General features: G+C 50.7%; 1 protein-coding gene across 1 annotated transcript; it reads right to left on the bottom strand.

Annotated features, from left to right (window-relative positions):
• Window positions 1–15,685: 15,685 nt before the first annotated feature.
• Window positions 15,686–16,309, bottom strand: LOC140898751 (pre-B lymphocyte protein 3-like). Its single transcript, XM_073313053.1, has 2 exons — window positions 16,261–16,309; window positions 15,686–16,014 (listed from the first exon to the last, which is right to left on the bottom strand). Exons 1-2 carry the CDS (start codon window positions 16,307–16,309, stop codon window positions 15,686–15,688), a joined length of 378 nt encoding a protein of 125 aa, XP_073169154.1.
• Window positions 16,310–23,434: the final 7,125 nt, after the last annotated feature.

The raw sequence follows: 23,434 nt of genomic DNA, 5'->3' as shown, positions 1-23,434 counted from the left end.
TTGCACCCCCCCTTTCCTGGGAAATGTTGGATAAAAAGCCTCACCAATTTGCATAGGTGACCACAAACCCAAACCCTTGGATCTGAGAACAATGAAAAAGCATTCAGTGTTTTACAAGAAGACTTTTAATAAAAAATAGAAGTAAATAGAAATAAAGAAATCCCCCCTGTAAAATCAGGATGGTATATATCTTACAGGGTAATTAGATTCAAAAACATAGAGAACCCCTCTAGGCAAAACCTTAAGTTACAAAAAAGATACACAGACAGAAATAGTTATTCTATTCAGCACAATTCTTTTCTCAGCCATTTAAAGAAATCATAATCTAACACATACCTAGCTAGATTACTTACTAAAAGTTCTAAGACTCCATTCCTGTTCTGTCCCCGGCCAAGACTACAGACAGACACACAAACCCTTTGTTTCTCTCCCTCCTCCCAGCTTTTGAAAGTATCTTGTCTCCTCATTGGTCATTTTGGTCAGGTGCCAGCGAGGTTACCTTTAGCTTCTTAACCCTTTACAGGTGAGAGGAGCTTTCCCCTGGCCAGGAGGGATTTCAAAGGGGTTTACCCTTCCCTTTATATTTATGACACGCCCCCCAAATCTCAGCTAGGGTGAAACACTGGCTGGGATTTCTTCCTGGAGCTCTAGGAAAACAGAGTTAATAAGACACATGCATCTCTAAATATACTACCAAGTACATAAAGACTAACAATATTTTCCACATCTCAAGGACGATTTTAACCAGTTGATTCTGGGAAACTTTCACGGGAGAGTGCATCAGCCACTTTGTTAGAAGCTCCTGAGATGTGTTGGATGTCGAAATCAAAATCTTGGAGAGCTAAACTCCACCGAAGAAGTTTTCTGTTAGTTTCTTTGACGGTGTGAAGCCACTTTAGTGCAGCATGGTCGGTTTGCAGGTGGAAACGCCGTCCCCAAACATATGGGCGTAGCTTTTCCAGAGCGTAGACAATGGCATAACATTCTTTTTCAGTGACTGACCAGTTGCTTTCCCTCTCAGACAGTTTTTTGCTGAGAAACACTACAGGGTGGAATTCTTGATCAGGTCCTTTCTGCATTAAAACTGCTCCCACACCACGCTCGGATGCATCTGTGGTTACTAGGAACGGTTTGTCAAAGTCTGGGGCCCTTAGTATAGGGTCAGACATGAGTGTCGCTTTAAGCTTGTTAAAGGCCTTCTGACACTTTCCGGTCCACTGAACAGCATTTGGCTGTTTCTTTTTGGTTAGGTCTGTCAGTGGGGCAGCGATTTGGCTGTAGTGCGGTACAAATCGTCTGTAATAACCGGCCAAGCCTAAGAAGGATTGAACCTGTTTCTTTGACTTTGGGACAGGCCACTTTTGGATAGCATCCACTTTGGCCTGTAGGGGGCTGATAGTTCCTTGACCCACCTGGTGTCCAAGGTAAGTCACTCTGTTTAGGCCTATTTGACACTTCTTAGCCTTAACAGTTAGTCCTGCCTCCCTTATGCGCTCAAGGACTTTTTGTAGATGTTCCAGGTGGTCTGCCCAGGAATCCGAAAATATGGCCACATCGTCAAGGTAGGCGACTGCATATTCTCCTAATCCCGCTAGGAGACCATCTACAAGTCTTTGGAAAGTGGCGGGTGCATTTCGCAGCCCGAAAGGGAGTACATTAAATTCATACAGCCCGAGATGTGTGATGAAGGCTGACCTTTCCTTGGCAGATTCATCTAGCGGTACCTGCCAGTACCCCTTGGTTAAGTCCAAGGTAGAGATGAACTGGGCCCTTCCCAGTTTCTCTAATAGTTCATCTGTGCGTGGCATGGGATAGTTGTCTGGGCGAGTTACAGCATTTAGCTTACGGTAGTCCACGCAAAAACGTATTTCCCCATCTGGTTTGGGAACTAGAACCACTGGAGATGCCCATGCACTTTCAGAGGGGCGGATTACACCCATCTGTAACATATCCTGGATCTCCCGTTCTATAGCAGTTTTAGCTTGAGGAGACACCCGGTAAGGTTGGACCCTAATTGGGTGAGCATTACCTGTGTCAATGGAGTGGTATGCCCGTTCAGTCAGTCCTGGGGTGGCTGAGAACGTTGGCGCGTAGCTAGTGCACAGCTCCTGGATCTGCTGTCGCTGCATATGCCCAAGGGTCATGGAGAGGTTCACCTCTTCCACACCACCAGCACATTTCCCTTCGTAATAGACACCTTCAGGCCACTCAGCGTCGTCTCCTCCCTGGGCTGTAAACTGACAAACCTTTAATTCTCTGGAATAAAAGGGCTTTAGAGAATTAATATGATACACCTTAGGCTTTCGGTTGGAGGTGGGGAATGCTATGAGATAATTAACAGCTCCCAGGCGCTCCTGGACCACGAATGGCCCTTCCCACGATGCTTCCATTTTATGGGCCTGGAGCGCCTTTAAGACCATGACCTGGTCTCCTACTTTGAAGGAACGCTCTCTGGCATGTTTATCATACCAGGCTTTTTGCTCTTTTTGAGCATCCTGTAAGTTTTCTCTAGCAAGGGCTAAAGAGGTTCGGAGGGTGTTTTGTAGGTTGGTTACAAAGTCCAGAATGTTAGTTCCTGGAGAAGGTGTAAATCCCTCCCATTGCTGCTTCACCAACTGCAATGGCCCCTTAACCTCACGGCCATATACAAGTTCAAATGGGGAAAACCCTAAACTGGGATGTGGTACAGCTCTGTAGGCAAAGAGCAACTGCTGCAATACTAGGTCCCAATCATTGGAGTGCTCATTTACGAATTTACGTATCATGGCCCCCAAAGTTCCATTAAACTTCTCCACCATGCCATTTGTTTGATGATGGTAAGGAGTGGCAACCAAGTGATTTACCCCATGAGCTTCCCAAAGGTTTTTCATAGTTCCTGCCAGGAAATTAGTCCCTGCATCTGTGAGGATGTCGGAGGGCCAACCTACCCTGGCAAAAATGTCTGCTAGTGCCTGGCACACACTTTTAGCCCTGGTGTTGCTTAGAGCTACTGCTTCCGGCCATCGGGTGGCAAAATCCATGAAAGTCAGTATGTACTGCTTTCCTCTGGGTGTCTTTTTCGGAAAAGGACCCAGAATATCCACAGCTACTCGCTGAAATGGAACTTCAATGATGGGGAGTGGCTGGAGAGGAGCTTTGACCTGGTCTTGGGGTTTTCCCACTCTTTGGCACACCTCACAAGACTGGACATAGGTAGAAACATCCTTGCCCATTCCCTCCCAGTGGAATGACCCCCCCAAACGGTCTTTGGTCCTGTTCACCCCAGCATGGCCACTAGGGTGATCATGGGCTAAGCTCAAGAGCTTGGCCCGGTATTTAGTTGGAACTACCAACTGTCTCTGAGGATGCCAGTCTTCCTGGTGTCCCCCAGAAAGAGTTTCCTTGTATAAAAGTCCTCTTTCTACAACAAACCTGGATCTATTAGAAGAGCTGAGAGGCGGTGGGTTGCTCCGTGCCGCCGTCCAAGCTCTCTGGAGGCTTTCATCTGCTTCCTGTTCGGTCTGGAACTGTTCCCTTGATGCTGGAGACATCAGTTCCTCATGGGATTGTGGACCTAGGCTTGGTCCCTCTGGAAGCGATATAGGGGATGGAGCTGTTTCTGTTGACTGTGAACCGCTCTCCGCTGGTGCACTATGTTGGGATTCAGGCTCCGGCTGAGCCTCTTGTGTAGGGTTATCGGCTGCTGCCAGTTCAGGTTCGGTGGGGCCCTCTGGTGTTGAGGTTGCAAGTACTGGATTCAGTGCTGACACGGGGTCTGGTGTTGGTTGTTTGGCTGGTTCCGGTTCTGGGACTGGTTCCGTCTGGGTCTCTGGGACTGGATCCACTACTGCTGTTGCAGACATTGGCCTGGGGTCCAGGTCCATCACCTCTGACTGGGTCCTGATAGAAGTTTCCGGAACAGAGCTAGGCCTCACGGCTTGTTTAGCCTGGTTGCGGGTGACCATTCCCACCCTCTTGGCCTGCTTCACATGATTGGCCAAGTCTTCCCCCAACAGCATGGGGATGGGATAATCATCATAGACTGCAAAAGTCCACATTCCTGACCAGCCCTTGTACTGGACAGGCAACTTGGCTGTAGGCAAATTGAAAGAGTTGGACTTGAAGGGTTGAATCGTCACTTGGATCTCTGGGTTGATTAAATTGGGGTCCACTAAGGAAGCATGGATAGCTGACACTTGTGCTCCGGTGTCCCTCCACGCGGTGACCTTCTTCCCACCCACACTCACAGTTTCCCTCCGCTCCAAGGGTATCTGGGAGGTATCTGGGCCTGTGGACCTCTGGTGTGATTCCGGTGCAATGAACTGTAATCTGTTGGGGTTCTTGGGGCAGTTGGCCTTTACATGCCCCAGCTCGTTACATTTAAAACATCGTCCAGCTGACGGGTCACCGGGGCGAGGAGGGTTGCTGGAGAACGGGGTGGTGGGACGATAAGGGGTCTGGAGGGTTCTTTGGGAGGTAGGTGGGGCTTTGGGCGGCCCCCGGTAATAGGGTGTGGTCTGGGGTGGTCCCTTCTGGTCTCCGCTCCAACTGCGACCAGTTTTCTTCTTCTCTGCCACCTCCACCCATCTGGCTCCAATCTCTCCTGCCTCAATTACAGTTTTGGGTTTCCCATCTAGGATGTATCTTTCTATTTCCTCAGGAACACCCTCTAAGAATTGTTCCATTTGCATTAGGAAGGGCAAATTTACTGGAGATTCAACACTTGCTCCTGATATCCAGGCATCCCAATGTTTTACAATGTGGTAGCCATGTCGGGTAAATGACATGTCTGGTTTCCACCTTAGGGCTCTGAACCTCCGACGAGACTGCTCGGGTGTTATCCCCATTCTGACTCTCGCCTTGGATTTAAACAGTTCATACTTGTTCATGTGTTCTTTAGGCATTTCAGCTGCCACCTCAGCTAAGGGTCCACTGAGCTGCGGCCTCAGCTCTACCATGTAGTGGTCAGTAGAGATGTTGTACCCAAGGCAGGCCCTTTCGAAGTTTTCTAAGAAGGCCTCAGTATCATCACCTGCCTTGTAGGTGGGGAACTTTCTGGGATGGGAAGTGGTACCTGGAGAAGGATTGCTAGGGTTTGTCCAAACAGCTCTTCCCCAGTAACCAGTATTAGTTTGGTGGTGGTAGCGGCCTGTCCAAGGGGTAATATTTTGTACCTTGGGGAAGTTTTGACCTAAGCTGGTAAAGATAAGCTTAGGAGGTTTTTCATGCAGGTCCCCACATCTGTACCCTAGAGTTCAGAGTGGGGGAGGAACCTTGACATGGTGGCAGTGGTGGGATTTCAAAGGGGTTTACCCTTCCCTTTATATTTATGACAGCCCCATGAAACCAGATTCCCCTGAGCCGCAGAACTTGTCTCCATCAATGGAGATTCCACCATTTATCCTCCAAGCCAGTGAGCTCTGAGACGCTAGAAAGCAAGTGCCCTGGAGGCACGAGGGAAGCGGGGAAGCAGTTGTGTGTGTGACGCCTTGGCGACCGGGATGGGGTTTTGGTCTCAGTTCCCCGTCAAGCTGCAGTGCAGTGTTACTCGCCACCACTCGATGTGAGACAGTAATAACTGGCCCCATCCTCCGCTTCGACTGCAGCGATGGCTAAATAACAGGTGTTAGTGGAGGCCTCTTTGGTAGCCGAGAACCGGTTGGAGGCCCCCGAGGCCAGCCCTTCGCTGGACGCATCTTTACAACAGAGCAGGTATCTGGGAGGGTTCCCTGATTTCTGCTGCAGCCAGCTCACGTGGGCGCTGCTGAAGCCGGTGCGAGCGCTCAAGGTGCAGGACAGTTTAGCAGAGTTTCCTCGAGACGCTGCCACTGAGGCCCTCTGGGTCAATACAGCCTTTGTGTTGGGCACTGTCAGAAACCAAGACGCAAGTTAGCAGTGACCAAAGCTGAATTCAGACTGTCCTTCATGTGCCCGTTGAGTTGCGAGAGGAATTACCTGCTAGGGAAAGCCACAGGAGACAGAGGGTTAGAGAAGCCAGGCCCATGGTGCAGGGAGGTGACGGAAGGCAGAAGGGAGAACCCCGATGTTGTACTTGGGTTTCTGTGGCTTTGCACCCCAGGCTAACCCCTGACTTTCTGCAATTCTACAGCAGCCTTTAGAGCCCTGCGGACAGAGGTGGGGCTGCCCAATATGCAAATGAGCCCTGAGGGGTGGCGCTACTAGGCCACAATCCCACGCCGTACCCTGAAGCACCGCCAGGTCAGTCCGGTCTGCTGATGGGCCCTGGGGTCCTGACTGCAGACCTGACCCACTCGCACCCATCACCAGGGTCCCCTTTGGGTAACGCCACAACTCCTGGTGTTGTGAGAGGGGTCACAGAGCTCAATGCTAAAGTTCTACATCAGTACGGGACACAGCAGCGCCCCCCGCCGTAACAAAACCACCATGCGGGGCCCTGGTGTGATGAGTTAATCAGGTGACACGTTGGTTTGTGGCCAGAAGTTTACTGAAAGAAAATGCCAAGAGACAAGGTTAAGAACAACTCTTTAATCCCCGATCAGCCGTGTAGGTGCCTTACAGCGCTAAGCACTATGTACGTGTGCAGCATACAAACTGATGGGTAGGACCCCCTTCCCCTACAGCACTTACACACACAACTTTAACCCCGGGCTTAAAATTAAACAGGTGCTTAAATGCTTTGCCAAAATGAGGCCTAATTTATTAAGTGCATATCAGTGTGTGAACTACATGTGTCAGACGCATTTTAATGGTTCTATTTCCAGTTCTGTTTCCATCAGTTCAGTGACTTGTCCACTGAGATTTCCAGATGTGACTGGGGGACTTGTGGGTATGTCACATATGGAAATGAGGCTCTCTATAGCCATCCTTTTCCCCCTCCACTCAGAGAGGAAGCAGACAGCTCCTTCCACTGACGCATCTGGCCGTAGGCTCACAGTTCTGTACATGTTTCAAGAGAGAAGATCCAAATGGGCTGGAACAGCACCAAGGCAGCCTCTAAACTGGGTCCCATGTTGGGAAACTTACTAAAACTTTGCTAGTGCTGCCTATTGAACAGCTGTTCCCATGGAAATTAATTAGTACAACTTGCACATTACAGTAAGTATTTATTTTGTTACATAAAAACACCCTTATCCCATTGCTCTAAATAAATCACCTCAAATTTCTGGTCAGGGATTTACTTGGCACTATTGAAAAAAGTTCATTAAGAACAAATCACACTACAAAACAAATCGTGGTTTTATAACTCTAAAGACTTCTTCCCTTGTACCTCACATTGGACAAGATTGTCGGTAACGTTATTGGGCCTTCTCCTATGCTGCCCTCTGGTGGTCATTATCTGTCTCTCTTCTCCATACAATGGCTCACTAAAGTTCCCGTGTCAGTTGCATGCTTGCAGTGCTGCAGTCCCAGTGACTTTCATGAGAGTTGTGCACAGACAACTGATTGGTGCATCGGGCCTCGGATATGTAAGGAGCCTTGTCTGCGTCCCCTGCTAGTCTCTCTAAATGCTCATCTGTTTCTCAGCATCAGTGATACTGCTCACAGCTTCTTTGCTTGTAATTACTTTAGTCACAGTGCACAAACACTGACACTATGAAGGAATCTATGTAAGACATCACTGTCTGCCAGGGCTTCGCTCCACAGGATTTCCTGTTAAACACAGATCATGCTAATTTACAACAGCACATCGTGTTAGCTTGCACCTGGTGGAATGCAGGCAGAGGATACCAATTCTACAAGGAACTTCCAAAAGGGTTCACAATCTGCTTCTTTAGTGTGTATTTCTGTTCTCGGTGATGGCCTCTCTTGGGGTTTCTGTGATTTGGTCTCCAGGGGCCCTAGGGTGCAGAAGGTTTTTGTCTCAGTTCCCTGTCTCAACGTATCACTGTGTAAAGCATTGTTGTGCCATGTACCACAGCAATAATCAGCATCATCCGCTGCTTGGATCCCAGTGATGGTTAAATAGCAAATGTTGCTGGAGGTGTCTTTGGAAGCAGAGAACTGACCAGGGACCCCAGAGCCCTGGTGCTTGCTAGATTCATCTTTGTAATATAGCAGATATCTCGGAGCGTTCCCAGCTGTTTGCTGAAACCACCGAATGTATTAGCCACTAATGTTCATTCCACTACTCATGGTGCAGGAGAGTTTGATGGTGCCTCCTGGGGGCACTGACTCTGAGGCAGGCTTAGTCAGGGTTGGCTGTGCGCTGGCAACTGTCAGAAACAAAGACTCGAGTGAGCTGTGACCAAACCAGAAGTTAGTGAAGCTCAGTGACTAGAATAGGGGTCGGGCAGTCAGGACTTCTAGGTCCTGCTCCTTGCCTTTCCAAAGGCTCCTTTGGATCTTGGAGAAGTCACTTCTGCTCCTCCGTTTCCCACTGGGGATACTAGTCCCCTGTTTGTAAAGGGCTTGGGGACCCTCGGCTTGAACACAAAAGGCATTTTCAAAAGCACCTACGTGACTTCAAGGCCCGTTGAAAGGCCCTGAGTCCCACCGGGAGTGTTATCAGCAAGGTGGGGGCGCGTTGGGTATTACAAACCCCTGACCACTCACCTGCCAGGAGAAGCCCCAGGACACAGAGAGTCAGGGTGGACCGAGTCATGGTGCAGGGAGGAGATGGAAGTGGATAGGAAGGAGCCCGATTTGGCAACTCTGCTTATGCCTGTTTGCAGCTTGAGCCCTGGCTCTGGGCAACCCTCCAGGCACCTTTAGAACCCTGAGGGGCAGGCCTGAGACTGGCTCGTATGCAAATGAACCCCAAGTGGTAGGGCTCTGTGAGTCTATTGGATACACTGATCTCTGCTTATTACCATTACATTTTGCAATGCAAATCAGCCATATGGTCCTGCGGGAAGACCTGATCCCCCATCCTTCCCCTGATCCCCCGTCTCCCTGTCGGACCTGCCCCAGTTAGGCAAAGGTTAGAAACGTCCAACTTGAAAATTCACATGCAGAGAAGGGACTAACGGCAGCACAGATGGCAACTGAAATGCTGCAGAGCTGCTGCGCCATCTCTATCACAGCAGCGCGGCTCCCTTGTCTAGAATCACAGCGTACTGAAAACCGGGAACGAAAGGAGAGGAGGAGTAAAGAGAACGGGAACGTCTCGGACTGAGTCTCTCAGTGGCCAGAGCTTGCGCGTACTTGCGGGTAAGAATTGTCACATGGCACCATTGCACCACGGGAAAATCCAAAAGGAATCAGAGACGCGCCTTTTACAAGTAGCCACCCAAACACACACCCCAGTGTGGCTGGAGAGGGAGCAGGGACAGGGCAACAAAGGGGACAAACATGAAGAGATGGTTTCTCATCCAATGACAGCTGCATTGTAGAGAGAGAAATTCTCTATAAACCCCTCACTGGTGTGTTGGCAAAAACACTTGGGCACTTCTAGACCCCCTGCTACTAATTCTAACACTTGCAGACACTCTTTAAATAGCTTAACACCTGCATGAAAGTAAGGGTTAATATTTGGACCTGCAAAGCCTATTGTCAGACACACACACACACACAGACATGGGAGTAATGTCTTGGGCGGTATCTCTTAAAACCTCATAATCTGCTGGTCATTATTGTCCTGGTAAAATATGTCTGGAAACATTGTATGTAAAGTTATAAGATTCCACTGTATGGTGTTATTAACACATGTTCCAAGTCTGGGGAGTGGTCAAACCACTTCCTCAGAGATAAAGGGCAAGCCCACACCTCAGCCAGGTGTAAACAAGACCAATGGGCCATTACCTGCTAAGTGGCTATTCATTGTCAGGAAAAGGGACATGAGTGAAAAAATCTACATCTTAGCAAAGAAACAGCATGGAGTTCCCATCCACACAGTCTGCCTGTTGCCAGGCTCCCAGCTGGAGATGCTTCTCAAAGAGGGGAGAGGACTATACAAAGAAAGGGGAGACACCCAAAACACCCCTTCCTCCTCTCTCTCTCTGCCCATTGATTCATTGCCTCAGAAGGAGCAAAGGGAGCAGCCATTCAGCTGGGGATGGGGTCCTGGCCTGAGACGTGTGGCCACTAAGAGTCTGTTGAGAGCCGGAGATGAGAAAACTTTGTTTTACATTTAATATAGTTATTGAGTTAGGCACTAACTGTGTTTCATCTTTATTTTTCTTGTAACTATTTCTCATTTTTGTGCCTCATTACTTATACTCCCTTCAGATCTCTCTCTTTGTAGTTAATAAACTTGTATCTACTCTAGTGTGTTTGAACTGAAGTGTTTGGGAACCTCCATTTAAGGTAATAAGTTGTATGCATATCATCAAATAAAATGACGGACTTTACAGAAGCTTGTATTGTCCAGGAGAGGGCTGGGCAGTGCAGGACATACATTCCTGGGGGGAAATCAGGGACAGGGAGTGTGTTGGGGTTACCCTGCAGTATAATTCAGGCTGGTAAGAGCCTAAGTGTGGCTGGCTGGCTGCAGCACACACAGAGACACAACTGGGAGTGACCTACATGCCGGAGGCTGTTTGTGAGCAATCTAGGTTGGAGGCTACAGCAGCAAGGCATTGTACAGGGCACCCCAGGTTGAGGGCAGGGGTGCCACAGCTACTCAGTAGTCTGGATTGTATCCTGGACATGTCACAGGTGTATGGATGATAAGTGCTATATTAGTGCTACAGGATTCTCAGTATTCTTCAGCGTATCCCAGCCTTAGCAGTCATGTTTTCTGCTCTTCTCTACCTGTCTCCCACCAAAGGGGAGAGGCTGTTTCTGCTCAGGCAAGAGCAGCAGGTAAATACTGTTTCCGGCTGCCCCTCTCAGTCCTTAGAACTGCCTTGGCCATGCTGCAGTAAGTGTAAAGGATTCTGGGTGTCTTTGAGAGCTAAATGTGCCCCCCATGCAACGGTGCCAGAAGCAGGGCCCTCATCCGGAGGAAGGTTGAGGCAGAGCCGGGAGGGGTGGTGGGACGAAGGGAGCAGGAAGGAGCTGGCAGAGGCTGACTCTCCTTGTTGCCTAGGTGCCCTGCACCAGGGGCCATTTTAGGCCGCACGTTATCAGGGGCTTCACTGAGCCTCCCTTGCAATCTACCCCCGCCCTGTCAGGGCCATAGACCTGCAGTAGCTGCACTCTGCTGCCATCTACTGGGCAGTGATGTGTCCGTGCTCTGTGGGGCTCCCTCGCCCGTTTTGCAGAGGCCCGGAAAGCCTGGTGGACAAGCCTGTCCGGGTCCCCTCTTTTCCATGGGGCGCGGACTTCACTCTTTGTGGTGCAGGAGAACGTACGGTGTTTCCCGGGGACCCTGCCGCCGAGGACGGCTGCCTCAGCTTTTCAGCGACAAGACAACAATTGGAAACCAAGAGACCCGTGAGCAGTGACCGGGCCTGAACTCACAGGGTATTTCAGTGCTAAGGGTGTGTCTTCCGCATGAGGAGCGGTGAGGGGAGCAGGAGCCAATGCCCCCTGTGTAAGAAGCAGGCTGGTGCTCAGGGCAGGTGTAGCCTTGCCGCAGGGCTGCAGTGGAGTGAGAAGGTTTTTGTCTCACTTCCCCATCGGACGGTAGGGCTGTGCAAGCACTCCCAGTCCACGTAACACAGTAATAGATGGCGTCGTCCTCTGCCTGGGCCCCAGTGATGGTTAAATAGCCAATCTTGTTGGAGCCAGACCGAGAGCCAGCGAACCGGCTGGGGACCCCCGAGCCCATGCCTTTGTTAGATTCAGTGAAAAAATACAGCAGGTATCTCGGGACGCTGCCCGGTTTCTGCTGTATCCAAACGACACGGTTGGCACTGACGGTGTAACTGCCCTCTAGCGTGCAGGGGAGCTGGACAGTCCCCCCGGGAGACACGAACTCAGAGGGCGGCTGAGTCACCTGAGCGTAGCAACCTGCGGAAAGCAAAGAGCAGGGGGGTGAGCACCGCTATTACTGCCATCTTTTCAGCTGACCTCAGTTTCAAGGCACGGTCGGACGTCAGTCTGCTGTAGCCGTTACCTGTCAGGAAAAGCCCCAGGAGACAGAGAGGCAGAGTGGGCTGAGCCATGGTGCAGGGAGATGGGGAGAGGTCACAGGAGCTGGGTTTCTGCTGGTTTACAGCCTGTTCCCTGCCTTTGTGAAACCCTGGGGCAGCTTTTAGAGCCCTTATGGGCAGGGGTAGGGCAGCCACGTATGCAAATGAGCCCTCCAGGGTCAAACTGGGGCAGCCCACTATGCAAATGAGACTCAGGGGGTGGAGGTCAGACATCACGTTCTTTTCATGATCCAGACTCCCTCAGTTCTCAGACCTGCCGCCCCGGGTCAAACCAACGTTCCAGCCACTCCGGTGTCCTCTGAGCGTGTGGGTGTGGGGCACTCAGCAGGATAAGTATCTGGGTGCATCTCACTTAACTATTTCCCTCCTACTGGTGCACCTCCGTCCCTCCTGTTCTCTGCCTGCAGCACAGACTAGTCTAGTCTCCCGACGGCTGGAACACTTTGGTCTATTTTGGTTGTTGGGTTCCGTGTGCGGGTGCTGGGTGGGGATTAGTGGCCTGTGATGTACAAGAAGTCAGCCTAGATGATCTGATGGTCCCTTCTGGACCTTCTGAATCTAAGTGAGAGCGAATGACAATGACAAGGGTAGACAACAGAAGGCACCTTGTAGAGAAGGGTCATAGATTCCAAGGCCAGAAGGGACCATTGTGACCATTAGTCTGGTCTCCTGTAGCACTCAGGCCATAGAACTTCCCCACAATAATTCCTAGAGCAGAGCTTTTACTAAAACATCCCTGACAGAGACTCCACCACGATACTGGGTAAATTGTTCCAGTGGTTAATTACTCTCACCTTAAAAATATACACCTGCTTTCCAATCTGAATTTGTCTAGCTTCAGCTTCCAGCCAATGGATCTTGTTGTACTTTTGCTAGATTGAAGAGCCCATTATTAAATATTTGTTCCCCATGTACGTTGTTATAGACTGTAATCAAGTCACCCCTTAACTTTCTCTTTTTGGTAAGCTAAATCGATTGAGCTGCTCGAGTCTATCGCTGTGAGGCATGTTTTCTGATCCGTTAATCATTCTCATTGCTGAACCCTCTCCAATTTATCAACAGCCTTCTTGAATTGTGGGCACCAGAGCTGGACACAGTATTCCAGCAGGGCCAAATACAGAGGTGAAATAACTGCTCTACTCCAATGCAAGATTTCCCTGTTTTTGCATCCCAGGATTGCATTAGCTTTTTTGGCCACAGCAATACACTGGGATCTTATGTTCAGTTGATTATCCATCACAAATCCCAACTCTTTTTCACCCAGGTGAATGTGGCACTTTGTTTACCCTCTCTCATAATACAAGGGCAAGGGGGCATTTAATGAAACTGAAAGGGAACAAACTTAGAACCAATAAAGGGAAACATTTATTTTCCACAATGCATCATTCACCCATGGAACTCATTGCCACAAGATACTCCTGAGGTCAAGAGCTTAGTAGGATTAAAAAAATGATGGGACATTCAAATGGGTAGTGAGATTGTCCACAGTTACATTAGACAGCAACAAATGTAGAAGGGGTATAAACCCTCATGCTTTGGGGCATAAGGCTTGGCTAGGAAGAAACTTCCCCTCTGGGCAAGATATTTGAGAAACATCCATTATGAGGTTTCTTGCACTTTACTCTGAAGCACCCAGGCTAGGCCAGCATCAGAGGCAAGCTACTGAACATAGGTGGACCATTGGTCTGATCTGGTCTGGCAGTTCCTCTGTCCCTAATATATACAACTGTGACCCTAAGAACCCCTCAGTGCCAACTTGCTGTGTTGCGAGATGCTGTTGGCTTCAGGCAGCCAAGCTACAGCCGGCACAGACAAGATCACTTCAAACTAAGGGCAGGTAGTGGTGAGGTGCCTCACAACCCCAGATGCCCCTGGGGAGCGTCACAATAACCAGGCAGTCTTATATTAAGACAGCATCATCAGTAAAAGAGCACTAACTCTGTGTTGTGTCTGGAGAGATGGCAGCGACGCATCCAGCTGCAGTTTTGAAAAAATAACAATTGGGAGAGGTTAAAGAGAGTATGTTCCAAGTGTCCGAGTGAACTCCACACTGCACAGGATACAAGTCATGCAGCTAATTATTAGCATTTATTGTTTGTATTGCAAAATCTCACAAAAGCTTCAACCAGGATCCAGCCCCCATCACGCTGGGTGTTCTGCATAGCAAGTTACACGCAAGGGAGAAGCGTCACATCATCAGGACATTGCTGGACATGCCCTAAGGGCAGGACACAGCTAGATAACACTGACAGCTGAGTCACCCTCCGCGGATGTCCCATACACCAAACCCCCCAGTGTACAATGCTAGAGTAAAGAATGTATTACAGCAAAGTAAGGCCCCAAAAGCATAGGCAGAGATCTGAAAATCTGGCCCTGGGGTTGTCAAAACAGGCTCATTTTGGCCCCAAACCCGCACTCACTTAAACAATGGCAAAACTTTCCTCTCCTGAGCAGCCCTGTTGCTGCTAATTCTGGGTTTCATTGATCCAATAAAAGGGGCCTCTGGGTGGGCTGTTTTTCTTTGGTCTTGGACTTGGGAATACATTGAATGGAATGGCCCGTGCTCAGCAATTGTGGTGGTGCTCAGAGTTAGCTAATCACCCATTCCCTGGTACACCCCAGAGAGAGCGGCTGTGCCCAAAGATTGGCAGGCAGGTCCGCTGAGGGCCCCAGAGCCAGGCCGACTGTGATGGAATGTTATCATTCCTGTTTATTATTTACCCAGCACCAGAGTGTGCAGGGCACTCGCTCCCCCTGCCCAGCCACGCTAACAATCTGTCTGAATGTCTCAGCTGCTGTGTTGGCCATGGCTCATCAAGCTCTTCGTTCTTCCCTCAGGGTCCTGTGTGTCTGAGCTAAGGCCTTGTGGTTGTACCCCCGCACGATGTGCATGCTGCTGGCTGATGGCCACGGTTTCATGGTGACGTGCTGCCACCTTCTTAGGGAAAAGCTCCCACCAAATTCTCTCTCTCTCAGCCCCATGGGCTAATGGCTTTGCAGAGAGCCGGGATGAGAAACCAGGAATCTATTTGTCTTCCCATTTAAACAAAAACACTTCCTCAGAACCTCAGAACTGAGAAAGAAGGCATCAGCAGCTGGCAAACACTTATGCTGAGTGTAAATCAGAGAAGCCCTGAGGCTGCTCTAACTTACACCGGGCACTGGACAGGGCCCTGAATACAGGAAGTGCACAGGTAGTTTAAAGGGACTGCCTCTCTTCACCCCCAGCAGCACCCTTTGTTCCTGTCCCAAGCTCAGAAGCAGAGTAACTAAGAACCCGGCCCGCTGTATGTAGGAAAGGCACATAACATACTCCTGAACATCAGAACAAGTGCTTTAGAAATCTGTCTTTGATGTCAAGCTGTACTGGGTGCCCCACATGCAGCTGATGGGGATCTCAGCAGATGGACGGGGCCTGCGGGCAGGAAAGACCAGCTCCGTTCGGTAGGGTCTCTGTGCAGTGGGAGCTGCAGGTGCCTAGCACCTGGCAGGATCTGGCCCTGCGTGTCTCGTAGCATTCTGAGCTCCACCAGGTGACATCCGTCAGACAGGAAGCCACCATCCGTCACAGCTCTCTGAGCATAACCGACCAGGGGGCCTCAGCTCTAGGTTAATTCAAGGGTGGAGAACGTGAGCCGTTTCTTTTTCCGTTCCTTATGGGGCTGCGGTTCCTTCAGCACGAGGCTCTGCAAGCAGGGGCTCATCAGAGTTCCCCGGGGGCCAGCACAGGTTTTGGTTCCACATTTCTAGAGATAGTAGATGGGATATGCGACCGAGCAGTAATAGTCAGCGTGGTCCTCAGCCTGGACCGCGGCAATGGTCAGAACGCAGGCGTTACTGGCGGGGTCTTTGGACGCAGAGAAGCGGTCCGGAATCCCGCAGGGCTTGTGCTTGTCCACCTCCGAGTTGTAATAGAGCAGGTACCTCGGAGGGCTGCCAGGTCTCTGCTGGTACCAGGCGACCCCGAACTCCCTGATGTTGTACCCAGGATTCAGGGCACACGAGAGTTTCACCGTTTGTCCCGGCAACGCTAAAATGGAGGCCGGCTGAGTCAGCACCGGCTGTGCCCTGGAAGCTGAATGAAACAAGGGCGCAGTTACGGACGGAATGGGCCGATCCCACCCCCAGTGGCTGAACTGTTACATTATCCCCTCTGGCATTGCCTCTGCACCAGCTACAGGTTAACCTCCAGCAGCCAGCCTGACCACGCCTGCCTGCTCCGCCCATCCCTGTCTGCAGAGCAGCGATAGCTCAGCCCAGGAGTCTCGCCCTTCAGTCCCTCCCTCTGCAGAACTCGCCTCCACCTCCCACGAGAACGTACCTGGCACCAAAACCCCTGGGAGGAGGAGAGCCAGGAGGCGCAGCATCATTGCGAAGGCCTTGGAGGGAGCCAGAGGGAAAGGAATCGGCAGCTGCTGTGCAGCAGGGCCTCTGGCTTTCTGCAAACCTGCAGCAGCTTTAGAGCCCTGGGGCGCCAGACAAGCCAAGTGGGTCTATGCAAATGAGCCCTGGGGCTCAGGGACTCCATCAGCTGTTCAGGTGTCTATCTGCTGCTCTCTGTGCTATTCAGCCACAAGGCCGACACAATGAGGATGAAGCTTCAGTCACCACTGGGAAGAACGGATTCAGGGCTAACACCTCCGCTGTATTTTGGGCTATGGCATTTGCTGCGGAATCTGGCCTCCTCCTCTTGTCTGCCCCGCTCACACCTGCAGGTGCCGTGCGTATGAGACACGGAGCCGGGTTCTATTCCAGCTCTGGCCACAGACCTTCCGTGTGCCTCTTGGTCACTCACCTCCTCTCTCTGGGTCTCCGTTTCCCCACTTATAAAGCAGGGATAATAAAATCCACCTCCCCCACAAGAGCTGGGAGGCTGAACTCATCCATATTTGAGAAATGCTCAGATGGAAAGTGCTACGGGAGGAGAATCTAAGACCAGGCTCCTTTCTGGGCAGAGCAAGCTGCTTTCCTCCAGAGAACTGGAGATCCATCCAGAGCCAGCCCCTGCACGAGGTGTCAAAGCGCAGGAGCCTTTCCCCAGGCTGCTGTCTAATCACAGACACTAACCACAGAAGGAACCCGGGGCTGTTCCTGAGACTAAATCACTGTGACAAGAGCTACTGCTGCTCGGCCGTGGAACACAGGGGCAACCTGCCCCGCCTTCTGCCTGGATGCCAGCGCTGGAGCAGCCCTGCGGCAAGTGTGTGTGGGAACAGAGGGTCGGTCGAGGAACCTGGCCTCTCTGCTGTGGCTGCTGCTGTAACAATGGCAGCACGTAAATATACCTGGGGCACCCCCCAGGCCTCCACTGAATCCCTCTGGCTGTGCTGGAGACAGTGACGTGGAGAGTGTCTGCGGGATCTGGAACGTGAGGAGAAAAGGGGCTGCTGACATCACACATGATGAGACACATCCCCAGGCACATCATGCCCCAGAGGGGAAATCCTGTGTCCTACGAGGGAAAAGGCCCAGAGAGAGACACCACAGCGACATTCTGCAGCAGTCAAAGGCCAAAGCCCCACCGCTCCAATGGGCTTTAGAGTGACATGGGCGATCATTAGGCAAATTAGCTCCAGGCCCGTCAGACGTTATTGGACAGGTCAATCAATACGGGAATGCTCACTATGGTAATTCAGAGGATTGCCCTGTAGCTTCATGCAATGATTTGAAGACCACATCTCAAGTATCAGTGATGCACTCTCTGTACTTGCAGGGTAAGGACCTGGATAGAAATTACTGGGCTTGCAAATCTTTTAAACGAAGGCCTCAGCAGAGGGCATGCCGACCTGCCAGGGATCTGGATGTAGAGGGGAAGAAGGTTTGATTGAGGGCCTGGCTTGGCCGGACCAAAGAAGCTTAACTGGGGATGAGTAGACCAGGGAGTGTGGGAGAAGGTTCTGACAGACATTCGTGGGGAGAATATGTTCTCGAGGGAAGAACAGAGGGAGGAGGGATTTTCACAGGTCTGGAGGTTCGGATAAGCACCCACATTTAAAATGGAATCATCCAGCATTTTGGCGTGTGTCTCATCACTACTGCCAGGAGATGCTGGTCTAGGTCTCTTATGCCATACCGTTTGGCACAGTCAGGAGTCTCCTCAGGAGACCCCAAGACTGAAACAGCAGCAGGTGCCGTAGGTCAGGATCGGGGTGCGTTGGGGCAGTTGTGTGTAGGACGTGTGCGCAGGACGTGTGCGCAGGACCTGCCCATGTGGGGGACACGTGGAAACAATCAATGAGCAATAATGCCGGGGGTCAGTGAAGACCATAAATGGGTCCCGGCTGGAAGGAAGGCTCAGCTCCATTTGCTGATATGATTGAATCAAATTCCCCTCTTGACATCAAACGAACGTCGGTGAGTCAGTGGCGGCTCTGGAGATCGCAGCGCTGGGACGCCATGAAGGGCATCACTGGGGAAGGGAATAGAGGAATTTCCAAGCCTGCAACAGTGATTCGGAGACAGAAAAGAGAGAGGAAAATGTACAAGATGGTGAAATGGGATGAGACGAGGAGAGATGCCATTGCTGGTCATGGCTGAGGGGCTGAGCACCGTCCTTCAGGTGTGTACTATGAAGCTTCTAAGGGGTTCCCACACTGGTTCTCTATGGGACTATAGCACTGTGCACTTTGTGGGTATCGTTCCAAATTGAACAATAATAATTGCCTCATCCTCAGGCTGCATCCGTGAAATGTTTAAATATCCTTCATCGAGGCTGTGATTTTTGGAGCCCGAGAATCTCTCTGGAACTCCCTCTCCTCTCTTTAAACCACTTTTTGCACAATACTGCAGAATGAAACTGGGGGCACTGCCAGATTTTTGCTGGTTCCAGATGACACAAAAATCCTTGAACTTGACTCCACTCATGACACATTTCAGAGTGACTGATTCCCTGGATGCGATAGACACCGTGGGCTCCTGAGTCAGGACACGCTGGGACTCTACGTCTGCAGGAAGCAAAGACAGTGTTATGGAGGCTGCTAGTGGGCAAGCAATGTTGTCAACTGGGCTTGCAATAGTCATCTAACCAAAGCGTTCTCCAATTTACTGCATCAGCCCCTTAATCTGGTGTAGACCCAAGTGGCATAACTTTACTAAAACTCCATACAGATGGGAGGCAGAGCTGGCTCTGCCCACTGGGAGATGCAGAGAAAGTAAACCCTTCTTTGCTTTCAAGGGTTTCCTCTGCAAGGTTATAGAAAACTCCTGGCATCACTAAGTTAGCAAGACTCAAAGAAATATACCAAGAACTTACGTGCTAAAGAAAACACCAGGAGTCCCAGTGCCACAGGAAGCTGGGGAAGCATGACAGTCCTCCACCAAAGGATTCGAATGAACGAGAGCAGTGCAAAGTCCTTCTGTATGTCTTTGGCTCTGCTACTGACCACATGAGCTTTGCTGGGGCATTTAAAGCAGCCCCACAGCGGAAGAGGGTCAGGCAAATCTGCCACTCCCTTGGGAGAATTTACGTGGGGAATTGGTTTTCACCACTGCACCAGAATTGGACCCAAAACCCTCACATACAAACAGAGGGGCCTGAAGAGATCAGCTGAAGTGGAAGCCCAGCAGCAGCGACTGGTGTCAATAAGCCCTCGCAGGAGGCTGCAATGCCCCAAGCAGTGCTGATATACCTGATCTGGATGCACTGTATTGTATTGTACACTCCGAGTGCCGCAAGGGATTAATAAGGCCAGGAGCTCAGCAGGATTCAGGGTTTAGCCATGTATAAAAGAACATGAGCGATAACTTGTTGTCAATGTACTATGCCTTTAAGTGAATACTAGTCTATGCGCACAAAGAATTACACCTATAACTGGAGACTGTAGAGCATGGTCTCATGCCCTGCGCCCATCCCCTGACCCCTGTACGTAAACTGCCAGGCCAGGCCAGACTGATGGTTCATCTAGTTTGGTGCCTTGTCTTTAGCAGGGGCCAGGACCAGATGCTGAAGAGGAAGGCATAAAACCTCCAGAATGGGTAATTATGCAGCATTCCAAGCGGCTGCTTGACCATGATGTCGCCCTGGGATCAGACAGCACCTAATGAGAGGGAATAACAATGATTGCTGCTTCATCTAGGGTGACCAGATAGCAAGTATGAAAAATCAGGACAGAGTGTGGGGGGTAATAGGCACCTAGATAAGAAAAGCCCCAAATATCGGGACTGTCCCTATCAAATCGGGACATCCGGTCACCCTAGCTTCATCAGAGCAGTAAGGGTGAAAATCCCACTTGGCGGGCCCCACTCAATCAGTGCCAAGGGGTTAAATGGTTTGCATTCAGTTTGAAACGCTCGGCATGTGTGTTCACACCGTGCCCTGCACAAGGGGGCTCTGGTCCCGACTGGGTCCTCTGGGCACGAATGCAATCCATCCTCACAGTCTCCCATCTCTGAATGCAGCGGAGCTGGGGCGCAGCAGCATGACGCCAGGTGTTGAAATGTGCTGCCCTCTAGTGGGGCCTGGGTGCTATAGCAGTGCCTGTGTGTAAACCTTGCTGCGTGAGTGTCCAGTTTATAATTCCAGTGCTCCCCCGGTAACAGGAAATGAGCAATCGCCCTAGGGACACACTCGGCCCCTGTGCAGTATGTGATCATTCCGCCTCCTCTGGCTTCTCTCACGCGAATAGGCTGGAAGGGATTTTGCAGATTTAAGGCCAGGCAGCCACACAGACAAACACAAACTGGGCTAACCCGCCTGGATGACGCCTTTAACACCCTGAGGGCAGACATGCCAAACCCGCGGAGAAAACGCAGAAATTGGGCTTGTTTTTCGCTTAACTGGCTCGTGCGTTGCTTGTTGGCTAGTTTTTCCTTGTTTGGCTTGCAGCTTGTTGCTTCTTTTTTTTTTTAATCTTAGGGATTGGCTTGTTTTGGCCTTGTTTTGAAATGGGATTAGCTTGATTTTTGGCTTATTGTGAAAGTCGGAGTGCTTATTTACCACGGGAAAGTTGGCAACTATGCTTGAGGGCCAGACAGTGTTAATTACTCTCCGTCCCCTGGTCCTGGCCGCACCACACCTGAGGAGTCTGGGGGGGACTGTGCCTCCTCCTTCCAGAACTCTTTCCCTGGTGCACAGGGGGACTATGCAATCTGCACCCTCCCTTAGCAAGTGTAGCCTGCTCCCCCCAGCAGGCCTGCCAGCTCTGCAGGCGGGTGCTGACAGGGATTGGGGGTGCATGGAGGAAGCAGTCCCTGTGCTCCCTGAGCCCATGGACTAATATTGGCCCGCCCTTTGCCAGGGGTGGCAATGCTCTCACCAGTCACCCACACAAAAGCAAGGCACAGTCTGGCCCAGAACATTCCACCTGAAGGGAACCTCCACCAACCCCCACAGAGCATCCAGCCCCCGGGCAGGCCTGCAGCCCCCAAGCTGCATCCAGCCTGTACAGAGCAGGCAGTCCACAGTGACCAGTCAAGCCGCACACAGCGTTTGGCCCAGATGGAGTCTGACTCAGCCTGAACATCTGCAACACACAAAGGATCAAACCCACCAGGAGCCCCCAACCCAGACTAACTGCCTCTGCCTAACCCCCCTGGGCCAGTCTGGCTCTCCCCCTCCCGCCCCCAGGTGTTTCTGACCTACTGAGAGTGTTCTGCGTATGTAGCTTCACATTCCAGACCCAGGGCGTGCTCTTGTGAGGGATTGGACATTTCCTGTTCATTGGAGCTGTAATGCAGTTGGCAGGGAAAAGGGATAACCCGATACAGCCAGGCCAACAGGACCAGCCTCAGCCACCTGACCTTTTTGTGATGCCCAGTAGTGGCCTCTCAGGATACATAGGGAAAACCAACATACAAAGATTTGTTCAGAGCCAGTTTTAGAGCAGGTAGAGAACATATAGGGTTTGATCCAAGGCTCATTAAAACCAGTGGACAAATTCCCATTGGCTTCAGTGGGCTTTGGATCAGCCCATGCAGAATAGAAATAGGTAATGACTGGGGTAGGGGGTGGTCTTGAAACATCCTGATCATGTCTGAGAACTATATACTCATAGTCTGAAGAAATGCAAACTGTGACTCCTCTGCATTTCTGTGACCATCTCTTTTCAGACTCAGACATAAGCTTTGGTGTGGGAATAAACAGTGAGCGACCACCAGGTTTGTGTGTGAGAAAGAGATCCACCCTCCCACGCAAACCTGGTGTGAATGTCTGCTCCACACAGACCTGGTACGATCTCCCTGTGCATTGCTCTGATGCAGTATAAGAGCAGAAGAGGTTCCTGTTGCTTGAGCGGCTGAATGAGAAACCATGACTCTCTTTTGTGTGTGTGGCTTCACACTTCATTCTGCAGGGGAAGCAAAGCGGGTGGAGGGGTCAGCACATCTCCCCCAGCAACAGCTCCCGAGCCTCATCACCAGAGCAAGAGGTCTCTGCAGAACCTGCCTCCGCTCTGCATGGTTTCCTCCTTTGTGAGCTCTGAGCTGTTCACACCTTGGAAGGAGCAATGATGTGGCAGCCTTTGGGGGCTACCACAAGAGATCATGGTGCTGTGCAAACGTGTGATTCCATACCACTCCGTACCAGCTCTTCTTGAGCGGTCACATGCATCGCTGCAGAATTTCACTTTTAGTTTAAACGTACAGCCCCTGTGGGTGGGAAGAAAATCTCTAAACAGGACCCGCTGCAGCACTGTCCTGAGTCTGCAGACAGATAGATTGAAACACTGCCAGATTCTGACCTTAGTGACACTGTGAATAACTCCACCAAAGTCAACGAAAAGCAGTTGAGTTACTCCACACTGATAGCGTAACTGAGATCAGAACATGGGCAGATAGCTGTCAGAGAACTGTGAGCTATGTGGAGCTGTGTGTAGCGTTTGGGGATGGGGCACAGCCTGAGTAAAACACCAGCGCTATTTCTGACCCATGGTGAGTAGAAATTATTGAGAATCTGGAGTGATTTAGGAAAATAACAACTGGCTTTATTGGGGATTTAGCTGAACTGAGCTGAAAGGCCATAGGCCAGCTGTGGAGAGAAAGACTCTTCTCCAAGCTGGAGAGAGACATTTCAGATGAGAAATGCAAGTATGTGAAGCTGGGCATATCCAGCACTGTGACAGTATGAAAGACATCTGTCCCCAGAGCATTCCTAACTCCCTGCGCCACAGATTGATTTCCTTGTGGCCCCTATTTTCGGTCTGTGTCATGTAGTGTTAATGTTAGTACCACACGTTGTGACATTGCACTCCATATACTTTATGAAAATATGCTTATAAATGTGAATATGATGTAACTGGAATATGCTTTATGCAAAAGGTCTCTTTTAAGGTATCATTACAAAGCTTATCATCCCTGGGTGAGTGGCAGAGAGGAAGATGGCAGAGTTTGTTACAATACAATCAGAGACGGGGAGGGGAGAGAGGGACCTCAGACCCTTCTCACTGGGCCTCAACAACAAAGGCCAACTGGACATTTCATAGCAATATTATAGGGGCCTGAGGAATACTGTATCCACCTAAAGATCAGCTTCACCCAATCACACTACTTTCATCAGTACA

This window comes from Lepidochelys kempii, chromosome 15 (genome assembly GCF_965140265.1).
Source record: "Lepidochelys kempii isolate rLepKem1 chromosome 15, rLepKem1.hap2, whole genome shotgun sequence".
NCBI classification, from domain to species: domain Eukaryota; kingdom Metazoa; phylum Chordata; order Testudines; family Cheloniidae; genus Lepidochelys; species Lepidochelys kempii.
This window is presented reverse-complemented; position numbering and strand designations above follow the sequence as displayed.